The sequence below is a fragment of the Portunus trituberculatus genome, chromosome 27 (assembly GCF_017591435.1).
Source record: "Portunus trituberculatus isolate SZX2019 chromosome 27, ASM1759143v1, whole genome shotgun sequence".
NCBI classification, from domain to species: Eukaryota; Metazoa; Arthropoda; class Malacostraca; order Decapoda; family Portunidae; genus Portunus; species Portunus trituberculatus.
The window spans coordinates 7,153,534-7,170,800 of record NC_059281.1 but is presented as its reverse complement, the minus strand read 5'-3'; the positions used below and the strand labels follow the sequence as shown (position 1 = coordinate 7,170,800).

The window sequence follows — 17,267 nt, the reverse complement described above, 5'->3', positions numbered from 1 at the left end:
CACACACACACACACACACACACACACACACACACACACACACACACACACACACACACACACACACACACACACACACACACACACACACACACACACACACACACACACACACACACACACTTCAATTCACACACACACACACACACACACACACACACACACACACACACACACACACACACACACACACGTTACTTCAATTCGTTAACAATATGTATTTAGTCTTAGAAGAAAAAAAATATGCAGTACGGATATTTACAGATTTATCTAAAGCATTTGACACTTTAGATCATGAGATTCTGCTACATAAATTAGACCATTTAGGAATAAGATGTGTACCACTAAAGCATTTACAGAGTTATCTCAAATGTAGAAAACAGTTTGTGTACTGTAATCATTGCTATTCTCCTTTAAGATCCATTGACAAAAATGTACCACAAGGCTCTGTATATATATATATATATATATATATATATATATATATATATATATATATATATATATATATATATATATATATATATATATATATATATATATATATATATATATATATATATATATATATATATATATATATATATATATATATATATATATATATATATATATATATATATATATATATATATATATATATATATATATATATATATATATATATATATATATATATATATATATATATATATATATATATATATATATATATATATATATATATATGTATATATGTATATATATGTATATATGTATATATATGTACCCATATGTATATATATATACAGTATATAAATCAATGATATTGTTAATGCTAGTAAAACGTTGAATTTGTAATATATGGTGATGATACGATACTTTTGCAAAAGGATAAAAACCTAAACCTCCTCCACTCAAATTTAATTTCGGAATTAAATAACGGAAAATCACGGGTTAATGTAAATTCATTAACAATTAATATTTCAAAAACAAATTGTATATCTTTTTAAAGTAGATCATTAAAACATTCAATAAACCCTGTTCTACTGGATGGCCAAGTAATACAACAAGTCACCCACACTAAATTTCTTGGAGTCACCATAAATCAAAACTTATATTTCAAACACCACATTGATCAGACATGTTTGGAAATCTAAATAATTATTGGTATTCTGTATGGAATCGCAATAACTTAACCACAGAATGTGATCAGCATATATCATAACCTTCGTCATCCACACCTTATGTACTGTGTCTTGATATGGGCGTGTACGTGGCCGTCTTTCCTTTACAGACTAAACATTGCCGAAAACTAAATTTTAAGATGCATCTTTTTCTTAAAAAAAAAAATATATATATATACTAATCATATATTCTCTGAGATAAAATTGATAAAGTTTTCATGTATTCATGAATATTTTGTTATTACTAATCTTAAAAAATCTTAAGCAAAACACGATATTCAAGTTAATTGACGATGTTGTAAACACCAGAAATAATAACGTTAATCTAATTGGTCCAGTTTTTAGAACTACACTATTTTAAAAGCATTATCATTAGTTCAGGGCCTAAACTCGTCAATAGTCTGCCTCTTGATAAAAAAGATTCTCCTAACAACTAATACTTTTGAAATATTTAAGAAGGATTTTAAAGTTTATTTGATCACCCAATAGAATGTATAAATTTGTATAACCTGTTTTGTTCTTCAATCGTATGATGTCTTTGCTTTCTGTCTTTTTTCTTATATATCTTTTTTATTTCTATTGTACTTGTTGATTCCTTCAGGCGAAAATCTATTGTAGTTCTTTAACTTATTCAGGCGTTGTGGTTTTTACCTAACTTTATAATAATGTGATGAACGTCCGTCAAGGAGCTACGGTTTGACGGAATGTGGCTAATATATATATATATATATATATATATATATATATATATATATATATATATATATATATATATATATATATATATATATATATATATATATATATATATATATATATATATATATATATATATATATATATATATATATATATATATATATATATATATATATATATATATATATATGTAACCTGTAGGTATTATGTTATGTACCAATAAAAATTTACTTACTTACTTACTTTACACACACACACACACACACACACACACACACACACACACACACACACACACACACACACACACACACACACACACACTGCAGAGTGACCCACCATGGTGCTACAGAGTCTACCAGAATAACTCTCAGTCAGTCAGGGAGAGCGACACGATGCAATGAAGAGATGCTTAACACGGAATATATATAATGCCTTCACCCCTTCACGTCTTAGCCCCCTTTTTCCTCCTCCTCCTTCCCTCCCCTCTCACTCTGTCTCAGTCTTGCATCATTCCTGAGAGAGAGAGAGAGAGAGAGAGAGAGAGAGAGAGAGAGAGAGAGAGAGAGAGAGAGAGAGAGAGAGAGAGAGAGAGAGAGAGAGAGAGAGAGAGAGAGAGAGAGAGAGAGAGAGAGAGAGAGAGAGAGAGAGAGAGAGAGAGAGAGAGAGAGAGAGAGAGAGAGAGAGAGAGAGAGAGAGAGAGAGAGAGAGAGAGAGAGAGAGAGAGAGAGAGAGAGAGAAAGGACAAAAATAAACCCTTATCACTTAAAAATGCATTGCCTAACCAGCGAATTTGCAAACTAGACGTGACATTCATCTTGTATTATATTTTTTCGGTGTTTTCATTCCAGAAGCAGGACAAGTTTGAGAAATTATCGGAAAGAGAAAACATGGGTATATCAAACAAGGAACCTCACACCATTTGTTTTCCCTTGACAGGTGTGAGTGTCAGGAAGCAGGAGGAAGTCGGAGAGGGAGGGGAAGGTAGCAGGTGCAAAGGAGAAGGTAGGAGAGGGAGGCAGAGCGAGCAGGAAGAGTCGGAGATGGGTGACGGAGAAGGGAAGATTAATGGTGTGTTTCTCAAAGCCACGTTAGTGTGATTTCATTACTATCGGTAACAATACTAATATTTCAAATAGAAAATTGATTAATCCATATTGTTATTTTTATCTTTTCCCTCAAAATTCTTCAAATAATTTCAAATAAAATGTTTATTCTGTCTCTTCACCATTGTAATTTACTGTTTTAAATAAAACACCTCCATTTTATTTTGAAAGTTTAAAACATGCTGATATAACAATGACAAAAATTATCCATTATCTCTAATTAGGAACCAAGGTATGTCTGACACCGATAAATCACTAACGCGGGAAAAAGGATTATCCAGTGACCGATAACCAGATATCGTTTTCTGGATGAATTATCACAATAACGCTACCTATGCGTGGGTGGTGACGAGGTGGTGGCGGTGGTGATTGGGAGTGATGGGTAGTGAACAGGAAGGAAGGAAAGTAAAATTTATTGCGAATAGAATGTACTTTTTATGTGTAAAGAGCTCAAAAACACAAAAAAAAAAGGTCGGATAAATTTCTCTCTCTCTCTCTCTCTCTCTCTCTCTCTCTCTCTCTCTCTCTCTCTCTCTCTCTCTCTCTCTCTCTCTCTCTCTCTCTCTCTCTCTCTCTCTCTCTCTCTCTCTCTCTGAGCATGGTGAAAGACACTGTAATAGCTGGAGATAAAACTAAACAGAAAAAAAAAAAATAAATAACAAAGACGAAGAGGAAAAAGAGCGAACTAATCGAGAGGAGGGAAAAGAGCAGTGCTTCTCAAAGTTGTCGCTATCGACCCCCATGGGTTGATGGGACCATGCAAGTGGTTGATGGATATTCAGTCTCGAAAGGGGGTCGATGAATAACCAGGGGGTCGAAAAGGGGTCGATGAATAACTGGGGTGACAGTGAATATTACTGCTGGGATCGAAGACGTCATTGAAGCTTCCATCTGGAAGTTCTATAATGCAGATTGCAATTTGTAAAAATTTGAAGAAAATAAGGTACCATTTGATTAAAATAAATAGATAAGTTTTGAGTTCAAACCATAATTGTAATTATTTTTCAGTAATTAATCTTGAGAAATTTCAGCAGCGCTGGCAACACCACCTTAAACTCACCTTCATTGGCTTACAACTCTACTGTACGTTCCTACAACTGGAAATTTTTCAAGAGAGAATTATCAAGAAACCTTGCTAACTAAATTTGCCATTGTTTTGGATATGCCATGTAAAGACTTTTGGAGTGATATATAGTGGTCTTGACTTAGTAATATTTCCCCCCCCTCCCCGGCTGCCATCGTTGATGTAAAAAACTACTCCATCGGTTGATACTATTGATGCACATGGTTTCTGCCATAGGAGATATTTTCTTCCAATTAAAAAATAGTGTCGATCGAAATCTTGAGATTTCATTATGGGGTCGACGAGTTAAAAATTTTTGAGAACCTCTGGATTAGAGGAAGAAGGGAATGGAGAAAGGAGGGAAGGGAGGAAGGAGAGAAGGGAGAGAGGGATAAAGGAATGATGCAATGTGGAATGATGGAAAAATTAGAACGAAAACAGAAACAAGTGAGAATTGGATTGTAAAAGATTTCGTCACCATCCTCTGTATATAAACTCTCCCTTTACTCTCATTCCCTCACTGGCTCTCCCTTATCACGTCAAAAAGATGGTGAGAGAGAGAGAGAGAGAGAGAGAGAGAGAGAGAGAGAGAGAGAGAGAGAGAGAGAGAGAGAGAGAGAGAGAGAGAGAGAGAGAGAGAGTGTGTGTGTGTGTTCTATATGTACAAAATCAAACTGAAGAATTAGTCTTATAAAGAATTGAGTGAATACTACAAAATAACAAAAGTAATAAAATAATGTAACAAGAATTTGATTCGTACAGATCCGTAACTTCTCAATCTGAACGGAATAGCACTGAGAGACTGTCTATCTAAGGGAAGCACAATATCTATCGCTATTCACTTGTTTCCCTTTTATTTGACTTAACTTTGTTAACAGAAGATCTAATATAAGTAGTTTTACTATTAGTCTTAACTCGTTTCTCTGAACAATTTCAAAAGAGTAGACAAAATATCAATGAGATCTATCAAGGATGAGGCGGTGGCGTAGTGGATAAGATGGTGAGCGTGGGATCAGGCAGACGTCCAGGCGTAGGTTGGAATCCCACCACATACCGCCTTAACCTATGCCATTTGTCGAGTGGCTTAAAGTTACGTTGTCAGTGCTTTACAGATATTAGAATAGAGATGAATGATAATATATAATAAAAAAAGATAAATTTTAGGCTTGAGTTTCCAAATAGAGGATTAAGCAAAGCAGATAGTGACAATAATGAAATGGAATGGAAAGTAATTGTGGATGAGATTAATGAGGAAGTAAAGATAATGTGGTGGATGATATAGTGGATGGGGGACGAGTGAGTTAGTGGATGAGATTATCTTGGTGGGCGAGTTGGCATATGACTTTTTTTTTCTATTTAAACATTACTTAGTTAAAGAAACGATAAGGAAATCACAAACTGTAAGGGTGTAATTTGTACAGCCAAACATGACCACAGTCCATTACCAAATTGCCGTCCACTTCAAAGGTGCCCCTGGGACTCATCTAGATCTGAATACTGTAATGCATAAAAGTAAGTCAGACACATCTCCATTACAGGTCTCGAAGTGGCAGCTGGTGGCATTGGCAGTGGTGGTGGTGGTGGTGGTGGCGGTGGAGAAGGCGGAGGCAAATCACTTAGGAAGGAACATGAAATTGAGTGAAGTTGCAGAAGCCACTGGCGCGCTATCCTCTCCCTTCGTGGAGGTCAAAGGATACTCTCGCTCCAGTGACGTTAAGGGAGCGACTGGGCAACAGAAGAAAGGGGCACGTGACTTCTTTAAGAAAGTGTGGAACTTGGTTAAAGTCGTGTTTGGCACGTTCTCAAGGAGCGGAGAACTGGACATCTCTGACTCTGATATAGAGAGAGCATTAGATGAGGCAGAATTTGAAGATTTAGTCCAGAAAGAGATAGAGATGGAACCATTAGAATCAATAGCTAAGAAAGAAAGAACGCAGAAGAACGGTGAAGTAATAATAAGAGGAATAGACACGAAAGGATAATAATCAACACATCCACCACACTCTCCATACTCACCACCTTACTACGAATACATCAACAGAGTGAAATGGAGAGCTGCTCATGAAAAGAAAGGGTCTCGTGCTCACCAAGACGCTTCACTAGTGTGGCTGGTGCGTCAGGGCACCTTCATCGTGTTACCATCACCGTCACCTGCACCAAGATACATTATTTAGATACACTGATGTATTTTTTGCAGGGTTTTTCTCTTTCCTTTTCTAGTGAGGCAAGGAGTATTTCTTCCTTAGTCTTTTCTTGCGTGTTTCCGCACTGCACCTCACCGATCTATTAGAAGCACCAACAAGACACTCCGCTCCCTGGGCGTGTCTCTGTGACTGTAATACAGCTGCTAGCCGTAGACTATTCTGGTTACCATCAAACGTTATGGTGAAGAGAAAGAATAAAGGGAAAAAAACACCGCATTTGCTCCTATCATCACTATTACTACTAATACTCTTACTACTACTTCTATTGCTTCTACTACTACTACTACTACTACTACTACTACTACTACTACTACTACTACTACTACTACTACTACTACTACTACTACTACTACTACTACTACTACTACTGCTAATAGTATAACAATTGCTACTACAATGACAATAATACTAATACTATACTAATACTAATACTAAAAACAATGATAATAATACTAATAGTGATGACAATAATAATTGATGACAATAACTATAGAGATATGAAAATATAAGAAACTAACAATCTTAAGGTAGCAAAAGTAAATGTCGGTTGTGATGATGATGATGATGATGATGATAAAAAAAATGACGAAAATAGAGAGAAGAAAACCAAGAAATAAAATGAGTATACATAATACACTTGTTTTGTTAAATTTTGAAGCCAATAAAGTGTGTGTGTGTGTGTGTGTGTGTGTGTGTGTGTGTGTGTGTGTGTGTGTGTGTGTGTGTGTGTGTGTGTGTGTGTGTGTGTGTGTGTGTGTGTGTGTGTGTGTGTGTGTGTGTGTGTGTGTGTGTGTGTGTGTGTGTGTGTGTGTGTGTGTTCGTGCAGTCGGAATATACACAATTTAATACGCATATCAATGTGCCTTATGTTGAAAATAACATACTCAAAACTTCGTGGTGTTTTCAGTTAAAAACAAAATACAAAGTTAATTAAAGGAGGAGGAGGAGGAGGAGGAGGAGGAGGAGGAGGAGGAGGAGGAGGAGGAGGAGGAGGAGGAGGAGGAGGAGGAGGAGGAGGAGGAGGAGGAGGAGGAGGAGGAGGAGGAGGAGGAGGAAGTAGGAGGAGAGGAGGAGAAGGACGACGACGAGGAGGAGGAGGAGGAGGAGGAGGAGGAGGAGGAGGAGGAGGAGGAGGAGGAGGAGGAGGAGGAAGAGGAGGAGGAGGAAGAGGAAAGGGAGGAGGAAGGGGAGGAAAAAAAGAACAACAACAAGAAGAACAAGAACAAGAACAAAAACAAGAAGAAACAAGAAGAACAAGAACAAGAACAAGAACAAGAACAAGAACAAGAAGAAGAGCAAGAACAACAAGAACAAGAACAACAAGAACAAGAGGAAAAAAAAGAAGAAAAAGAAAAAGTAGAAGAAGAAGCTTTTAATTGATCTTTCTTATCCTTGAAAAGTTACCATACATTTCCTTTGCGTACTTATGTTTTGCTATATTGGCTTCAGATGGATTCGAATACAGAAAGAAAAATTAACCAGGTCATTTTATTGTTTATCTTACCTAACGAATTAAAACTGAAAATAAAAATTGATACAAAACTATATGTATTAAAACAGCTTTTATTAACACTTTCTGCCAAGACGTGAACTGTAATGCCATGCCAGACAATAGGTGTACTTGATGAGCGTGTATTGCAGAGAGGCTCCACAGACACACCGCGCATTCCACTATACTGTAAATGTGAAGCCACCTTTAAGGATAATAGTACCCAACACTCCCTTCAGTCTTCACAACTCTTCATCATCAACAGACTCTTGGACAGCTATGCGCTCCAGGGTTTAATGAAAAGACACCAAAGAATGAAGCAAACTTTTTAGTTCATGTGCTTTTACATTTCTTTGTAACCTGTTTGTGATTACTGAAATAAAGAAGTGCTTTCTTTTCTGCAAGATTCTTGTATCTACCCCGCCCAGACTTTGGGCACTGGCAGTAGTGCATTATGGGAAATGTGTCACTTTTCACACACACACACACACACACACACACACACACACACACACACACACACACACACACACAAACAGACACACACACACACACACACACACACACACACACACACACACACACACACACACACACACACACACACACACACACAGACACACACACACAGGTACTTATAGCAAAGAAGGTATTAACTTTTATCCATTTATTTGCCTGTGCTTTCAAATCTATCGTTAGTTATTACACACTGGATAGACCCACAAGTGTGTCTGAACAGCCTCATCACTTGTGGAGTAGATACATGACAATCCCGACGCACAGTCACAAGATTGCTTGTAGAGTGTTGAGGCGGCACACACCAATCACATTCAAGAAACAATCGAGAGACAATATTAAGTATCTCGTCATATTTTTTAGTATTCTTTTTTTCTTTATGTGTTGAGAGTCTGGTCAAAAGCACAAAAAATAAAAAGGTAATTAATATAGCATTCTCAAGATTTCGTTAAAGAAATGTATTCCAAGAGGAGTCTTGATATTCTTCCTCTTATGAAACACAGCAAGTCGTAGAAAGGAATGAAATCAGAAACATATCGAGAATTTCAGAGTTAACCAGCGGGAGGCATGGAAGGAATGAGAGTCAGGCAATAACTTGAAGGCGCTCCTCAAGCAGCACATACATGTAGGTGGTGTAGACGAAGCTTGGCGTCAGGTGGTCACATTGGTGGTTAGGGTGACGCGGTCCAGCTCTTGGCTTGGCAACAGTGGACAGATCAATGCTATTAATGTTACTCTTTTATTTTCTGGTGACAGTGTTCACGATATTTACTGTCTTGTGATTGGTTTGAATTAAATGTGTTTTCTATTGTTTATTCTTTACTATTTCTCGGACGACAGTAATGAATTCCGTCAGTACTTCCTTGGCGGCATCTAAGCCGTGCAAGACGGTCTCTAAGACGCTTTCGAGACTTCTGGCTTGACGTCCCTTTACTCCGCTTACTTTATATGAGGTTGGTAGTGCGTCATTAATATAATAGGGAGGATGAGGAGGCTGGTCATCGAGGAGACTTCTCGTATTCCTTGCCTCCACCATCCCCTGCTCCACCACCACTGCCAGCACCACCGCCACCATCGCCACCATCTGCCACTTCCAGCCCTGCAATAAAGTAGGTGTCGTAGTCTACTACCACCTCAATCATCACCTCATCTACCATTGTACTTATCATTTCATTCATTTCTCATCCACTATCTCATCCAATACGCCATCCTTCACCTCAACCATAGACTTGTCCATCATTCCCTGCGTCACCTCATCCTTCACTGTCTTTCCTCATTGTTACAAATTCCTACAGTCAGATCAAATAATCGAGTATGATCAACTTCTCTATATCACATTCTTGCTGATTGCTTGCCATGAATATTAAGTGAATGAACTGGGATACGCACGCACAGACACACACACACACACACACACACACACACACACACACACACACACACACACACACACACACACACACACTGCAGAGTGACCCACCATGGTGCTACAGAGTCTACCAGAATAACTCTCAGTCAGTCAGGCAGTGCGACACGATGCAATGAAGAGATGCTTAACACGGAATATATATAATGCCTTCACCCCTTCACGTCCTAGCCCCCTTTTTCCTCCTCCTCCCTCCCTCCCCCTCTCACTCTGCTTCAGTCTTGCATCATTCCTGAGAGAGAGAGAGAGAGAGAGAGAGAGAGAGAGAGAGAGAGAGAGAGAGAGAGAGAGAGAGAGAGAGAGAGAGAGAGAGAGAGAGAGAGAGAGAGAGAGAGAGAGAGAGAGAGAGAGAGAGAGAGAGAGAGAGAGAGAGAGAGAGAGAGAGAGAGAGAGAGAGAGAGAGAGAGAGAGAGAGAGAGAGAGAGAGAGAGAGAATTCAGCGAGGATTTTATTTTGAATTTTTTTTCGAGCACTCTATACATAAAAAGTCAACTTTATTCCCTTTAAATTTTACTTTCCATCACTTCCTAATCGCTATCTATCACTCCCATTCACCACCTACATCACCTCATCATCAACTACCCATAGGTAGCGTTATCGTGTTAAATTATCGAGAAAACCGATAACTGAATATCGGTTACTGGATAATTATTTTTCCCTTGTTAGCGATTCATCGGTTAGCAGAATCATTGGTTCCAAACCACATAGTGCATAATTTTTGTCGTTGGAACCTGAGTATGTAGAAATTTTAAACTTTCAAAATCGAAACGACAATTTCCAATAGCAAAGAGATAGGATAAAATTTTCTTTTTCTAAGATTTCTCTACCTATTTTGAGAAGAGATAGAATAAAAAGTCTATGGCAGTGTTGGCCGCTCAAATCTTTCTTCATTGTCACATGTTGCTAACACAGCGTAGCTATATGCGTTCAATCCCAGCCTGCCTTGATAACCACTTATATCAACTCATAATCAAGCTGGGGTGAGTGTTCGCATAAAATAACATCTGTGAACAAAAGTTTCGGGCTCTGTGCTAAAATAACAAGACAAAAATATGCGCATGCACTTTAATTACTCCGTCTAGTTACCTCTGGCAACCCTATCACTCATGTCCGTGACTCGATCACTTTTTTTTTATATACCATGTGGGGTTTTCACGGGAATTTATGGGCTAAAGGGTTTTGGGGTACATCCTATTTCAAACCCTACCCGCTAGGAAACCGTTGCCCCGAGCGAGGAAGCCCAACCTACACTCGGACCTCGGACAGGAATCGAACCCGTTTGCTTGGAGACCCCTCGGACCCCAAAGTACGTATGGTTCCACTGTACCACGGCGGCCTCAGTCTTCTCGTCAGTGGCTCGGTACAGCCACAACGCTGCCCAGGCTAGTTCATCGCCATAAACTCCCCAGCTGTAGTAGCAATTGGCAGCATCAGCCCGTTTAAGAAACATTGCCTTCAGGTAGTCCCGCGCTTTCACAGGGAGGCTTGAGATATCCAGAGGATTATCCTTAGAGCTAAACGGCAAGTAGTAGCCATCAGGAAGACACAGACCTGGGAGATAGTCCACCCTATCAGCCTGCCTTCGATCAACACAGGATTCTTCAACAAGATCCTGATAGCGTCAAGGATAGCAGCTGGCAAGACCTTCGAAGCTTCAGCTGATGAATGGGAGAGAGGCCTTGTTCTGTAGACGCCGTATCCTAAAGTAGAGTCGGGGATCTCGGCCTCAGCCTCGATCTTTATTACGACCAGGTTCGAAGCCTCAGCCTCGACCTGGCCGCAACTGGGTTTGAAGCCTCGACCTCAAGCTCTGCAGTGATCGGGCCTGTGGCGGCCTAGCGCCACAAACACGATCACGACGCCCGGGTAGGCAGCCATGCTGGACGGTGATTGGCGGAAGCATGCAGTCGTGGAAGTAGCGCGGCCTAACCGGGATCGGATCACGGAGCGCATGACGCAGGCCATGCTGTACACTGATTGATCGCTGACGTATGTACTTGATCCAGGCGAAGTTTATAAATAGAGGTATTTTTTAATCAATAAACACTGTGGGCCGCCACCCAAAGGCTTAAAGGCCCACTCCATTCCTCACCACAAGGGATGGTAAATCTAAACAACAACAATCAATAAACCAGATCACTCTGAGCAATCATCGTGTTTACTTCTCTCACCTTGCTGGACCAGAACACTTGTAGCGATCATCGCTACAGGCCCAAAGCCTCAGCCTTGACATTGGCCATGATTGGGTTCAAGACTCGGCCTCGACCTTGGCCGCAACTAAGGAGAACCAGAGTGGAGCTGATAAGCCTGGCCCAACTGGGCCAACAAGGACTGAAGCAAGTAGAGAAAAGAACACTCCTTTTTCTTTATATTTTTGTTTCCTTTGGCCAATCCTCCTCTCTTACATAGATAAAAAAGATCACTGTAGCAACTCTCTGACCTATGCAGATAACATGGTCATCAAGGCTCCGTCGGGTGATTCGCTTCAGGACCTCATATAACCAGATGTGAGGCCCATGCCAGGGAGCATGACATCATGGACAAAACCACCAAGACGGAGTGCAGTAGATGAGGACAGAATTCCTGAATAACGAACGATTACAGTTCGTAGACAGCTTCACCTACTTGGGGCATATGTTGCCCACTGACTCCCAAGGCGATCTGGACGTCAAGAATCTGTTTAAAAGACAACAGGTGTAGGAAACATAATCCTGAGAAAGATTTCCTTCTGCACCAGGGAGGAGAAACTGATGTTCAGGTGTTACTGTTACAGCATATACAGTAACTGACTGAGCCAGATACAGAATGTCTTCTATAAACAGGCTTTGTGTCTGTCACAATGACATCCTCAGGAGGCTAAAAGAAGTGCCTCAGTGGTTTAGCTCCTCAGAGACATTTGTTTCTAATAACATCAAATGTCTGAATGTCGTTATAAGCCCCTCAGTATTTAGTTTAGTAAAGCTGAGGGTTGAGCAATCGTGCAACTCTGTAGACAGAAAAAGCAGTGATTACACCCAAGGGGAAATGCGCCAGAAATGGCTTCACCTCCTGATGGTACACCCTAGAAATGAATTCCCCTGCATGATACACATAGACACTGGTAAGCTGTACTTCCCTTGTGTATCTATGTGTATATGGTATGTGTACGTATGTGTGTATGTATGTGTACATCTGTGTATTTATAGATGCTTTCTAATGTTTGTTTATGGGTATATCTGTATATATATATATATATATATATATATATATATATATATATATATATATATATATATATATATATATATATATATATATATATATATATATATATATATATATATATATATATATATATATATATATATATATATATATATATATATATATATATATATATATATATATATATATGTGTGTGTGTGTGTGTGTGTGTGTGTGTGTGTGTCGATAGAAACATGTATGCTTTTTTTTCATGTAAGAGGGAAGACCAGCTAAGGGCAACAAAAAAATTGTGATATGAAAAAACCCCATTGGGCTGCCGGTCCCCAAATAAGTTAAATACATAATAATTACAAGGGGACTCTAGCGATGGTAAAGGAGCCTTTTTTTTTTTTTTTTTTTTTTTTTGCGTGAGAAATGTATGTGTAGCTAGATACATGTAGTTTTGTGTGAAGGAAGAGAGTTGTCTTTAGGGGGCAGGCTGTGACTGTCCCCTTGTGTTGTGAGACACAAAGAGAAACTTTCAGTGAGGTCACAGATGGCTTTAGTGTCAAGTTCACAGCACCTCCCTGACCCACTGCTATTAGATCTCACTGGGAGTAATCATAATTTCGTTAAGTGTCTACTGCCTCCTCCTGCATGTACGCGTACACACATGTGTGTATATGCATGTATGTATCTATAGACCCTCCTCGTCGAAAGTTATTATTATTATTATTTTTATTATTGTCATTACTATTACTATTATCATCATTATTATTATTATTATTATTATTATTATTATTATTATTATTATTATTATTATTATTATTATTATTATTATTATTATTATTATTATTATTATTATTATTATTATTATTATATTATCATTATTATCATTATTATTATTATTATCATTATTATTATTATTATTATTATTATTATTATTATTATTATCATTATTATTATTATTATCAATATTATTATTATTATTATCATTATTATCATTTGAGAAACACACAATTGATTTTCTCCTTTCTACCACCCCTCTCCGAGCCTTCCTGTTTACTCTGCCTCTCTTTCCAACCTTCTCCCTTCCACCTGCTACCTCTTCCTCTCTTTCCCACTTTCTCCATCTTCCCGTTACTCACTCAAGTTCAGAGCTTGGCTAATTGTTAATATGGCGCAGGTTTCTCTCTTGAAGAGAAAACAAACGGTGTGATATTCCCTATAATCACCATGTTTTTTGTTCCCGCTGATTTCTCAAGCTTGTCCTGCTCCTGGAATGAAAACATCGGAGAGAAATTTCGATACGAAAGTCACGTTTAATTTGGAATTTCGCAGGTTAGGCAATGCAGGTGTACGTAGTCAAGGTTTCTGTTTATCCTCCTCCTCTTCCTCATTCTCCTCACTTACTCCTTTTTTCTATTTCTTCTTTTCCGTCAAGCGCTTCGTCGCGTACAATGATGCGTGTAGTGTATAAGGGTTTTTTCTCTCACTTTTATATTCAGTAATTCTTCGCCATGCTGTCTTTTTTTTGTAATGCTTAGCAAGAGCCTTTCTTGCATAAAACTAACGATAATAAAACAATAAGAAAAAATTACAGCAGGGAAACGTTCTTGTAGAGGTGAGGTGAATAGTGACATGTCCAATAATATGAAACGAAATGAAAAAGCTAAAATACGGTCAACTCTAAAAAATATCAGGTGTTATGGCCAAAGGGCTGGATAACTTTAATATAATAGAAACTCCTCTCTCTCTCTCTCTCTCTCTCTCTCTCTCTCTCTCTCTCTCTCTCTCTCTCTCTGAGCATGTTGAAAGACATTGTAATTGCTAAACACATGAGTAAACAGACAAATAGAAACAAAGGAAATATGGAAAGGAAGAGTAGAGAACTAAGCGAGAGGAGGGAATGAAGGAAGGAGGGAAGGGAGAGAAAGATAAAGGAATGATGCAATGCGGAATGATGTAAAATTAGAACGAAAACAGAAGCAAGTGAGAAAGGGGGATTGGAAAAGGTTTCGTCACCATCCTCTGTATATAAACTCTCCCTTTACTCTCATTCCCTCACTGGCTCTCCCTTATCACGTCAAAAAGATGGTCAGTGTGTGTGTGTGTGTGTGTGTGTGTGTGTGTGTGTGTGTGTGTGTGTGTGTGTGTGTGTGTGTGTGTGTGTGTGTGTGTGTGTGTGTAAGTGTGTGTGTTCTATATGTATAAAAAACACAAAATCAAACTGTAGGGTTAATCTTATAAGGAATTGAATGAATACTAAAAATATAACAAAGGTAATAAAGTAAATGTAACAAAAATTTTATTCGTAAAGATCCATAACCTCTCAATTTGAACATTCCGGAATAAAACTACTAAAAGACTGTCTATCTAAGAGAAGCACAATTTCTCTCGCTATTCACTTGTTTTTCTTTTATTTAACTTAACTTTGTAACAGAATATCTAACTGAAGTTGTTTTGCTATTATACTCAACCCGTTTCGCTGAACAATTTCAAAAGAGGAGACAAAATATCAGTGACATCGATCAAGGAAGAAACCAAAACTAATAAAAATTCCTGGAGCAGAAGAAAGAAGTGTGAGAGGGAAATAAATGTATGTCTCTCATTCTATTTATAAAGAAAACTTCGGAACTAGTTTGATCACTTACTTTCATTTATATATCTACTTCCAAATTTTCTTTAAAATATATTTTCTTTTTTGTGCGGTCGGGAAGGAAACAGCAATTTGGGCACACTTTTTTTCCTTTCTTTCTGAGAACTGAATGAAGAAGGAAAAATCGGTAACTAGTCTTGTTACGCAATAATGAAAGGAAAGTGCATGAGAAAAGCATTCCGAACTGATTTCAATACCATGACATGAAGCAAAAGGAATGACTGAGTTAAAGTTTTAGTGACAAATGGCTGGATAAAAAGGTTCTCAGTGTCTTATAGAGTATTAGAACATAGATGAATGATAATAAAAAATAAACTAAAGAAAGTTTTACTTAGTAAAGATTTTAGGATTGAGTTTATAAATAGATGATTAAGCAAGAGAGATAGCGAGAGTATTGGAAAGGATGGAGAGTGATTGTGGATGAGGCGACGGAGGAGGTAAAGATGAGGTGGTGGATGAGAAGGTGGATGAGGGGGTGAATGAGTTATTGAATGAGGTTATGTTGGTAAATGAGTTGACATATGACTTTTATCCTATTTAAACATTACAAAGTTAAGGAAACGATAAGGAAATCATACACTGTAAGCGTGTTTTTCTACAACCATGGTATAAAAAAAAAAAAAAAAAAAACATGACCACAGTCCTTTACCAAATTGCCATCCATTTCAAAGATGCCCCTGGGACTCATCTAGATCTGAATACTGTAAAGCATAAAAGTAAGTCAGACACATCTCCATTACAGGTCTCGAAGTGGCAGCTGGTGGCATTGGCAGTGGTGGTGGTGGTGGTGGTGGCGGTGGAGAAGGCGGAGGCAAATCACTTAGGAAGGAACATGAAATTGAGTGAAGTTGCAGAAGCCAATGGCGCGCAATCCTCTCCCTTCGTGGAGCTCAAAGGATACTCTGGCTCCAGTGACGTTAAGGGAGCGATAGGGCGGCAAAAGAGATGGGTTGGTAGCCTCATTTTTAAATTGATGAAAGTGGCCAAACACGTAAAAGGCGCGTTCTCAAGGAGCGGAGAACTGGACATCTCTAACTCTGATCTAGAGAGAGCATTGAATGAGGTAGAATTTGAAGATTTAGTGCAGAAAAAAGAGATACCTTCATTAGATTCAATAATCAATAAAGAAAGAACGCAGAAGAGCGGTGAAGTAATAATAAGAGGAATAGACACGAAAGGATAATAATGAACACATCCACCACACTCTCCATACTCACCACCTTACTACGAATACGTCAACAGAGTGAAATGGAAAGCTGCTCATGAAAAGAAAGGGTCTCGTGTTCACCAAGACGCTTCACTAGTGTGGCTGGTGCGTCAGGGTACCTTCATCGTGTTACCATCACGTCACCTGCACCAAGATACATTATTTAGATACACTGATGTATTTTTTGCAGGGTTTTTCTCTTTCCTTTTCTAGTGAGGCAAGGAGTATTTCTTCCTTAGTCTTTTCTTGCGTGTTTCCGCACTGCACCTCACCGATCTATTAGAAGCACCAACAAGACACTCCGCTCCCTGGGTGTCTGTCTGTGATTGTAATACAACTGCTAGCCGTAGACTATTCTGGTTATGATCGAACGTTATGGAGAACAGAGATAAAGAGAAATAAAGAGAAAAAACTGCAACTGCTCATGTCACTACTACTACCACCACTACTACTGCTACTCTTACTATTACTACTACCACCACCACCACTACTACTATTACTACTACTACTACTACTACTACTACTACTACTACTACTGCTACTACTACT

The 17,267-nt window shown here is 38.4% G+C and overlaps 1 protein-coding gene and 3 long non-coding RNA genes across 4 annotated transcripts in view; 2 read left to right on the top strand and 2 right to left on the bottom strand.

The window, feature by feature from the left end:
- Positions 1-2,307, bottom strand: part of LOC123509409 — a 3,334-nt gene extending 1,027 nt beyond the window's left edge. The window contains exon 1 of the long non-coding RNA XR_006676193.1: positions 2,205-2,307. This is a non-coding gene — a long non-coding RNA (uncharacterized LOC123509409). The remainder of the gene's footprint in view (positions 1-2,204) is intronic.
- Positions 2,308-4,555: 2,248 nt separating this feature from the next.
- Positions 4,556-6,452, top strand: LOC123509407. The gene is made up of 2 exons (XM_045263699.1): positions 4,556-4,584; positions 5,573-6,452. Exons 1-2 carry the CDS (start codon positions 4,582-4,584, stop codon positions 6,014-6,016), a joined length of 447 nt encoding a protein of 148 aa, XP_045119634.1. The 5' UTR covers positions 4,556-4,581; the 3' UTR covers positions 6,017-6,452.
- Positions 6,453-8,379: 1,927 nt separating this feature from the next.
- LOC123509408 lies at positions 8,380-9,826 on the bottom strand. Its single transcript, XR_006676192.1, has 2 exons — positions 9,724-9,826; positions 8,380-9,342 (listed from the first exon to the last, which is right to left on the bottom strand). It is a non-coding gene; the product is annotated as an uncharacterized LOC123509408 (long non-coding RNA).
- Positions 9,827-14,914: 5,088 nt separating this feature from the next.
- LOC123509410 lies at positions 14,915-17,136 on the top strand. Its single transcript, XR_006676194.1, has 2 exons — positions 14,915-14,949; positions 16,254-17,136. It is a non-coding gene; the product is annotated as an uncharacterized LOC123509410 (long non-coding RNA).
- The last annotated feature ends 131 nt before the right edge of the window (positions 17,137-17,267 follow it).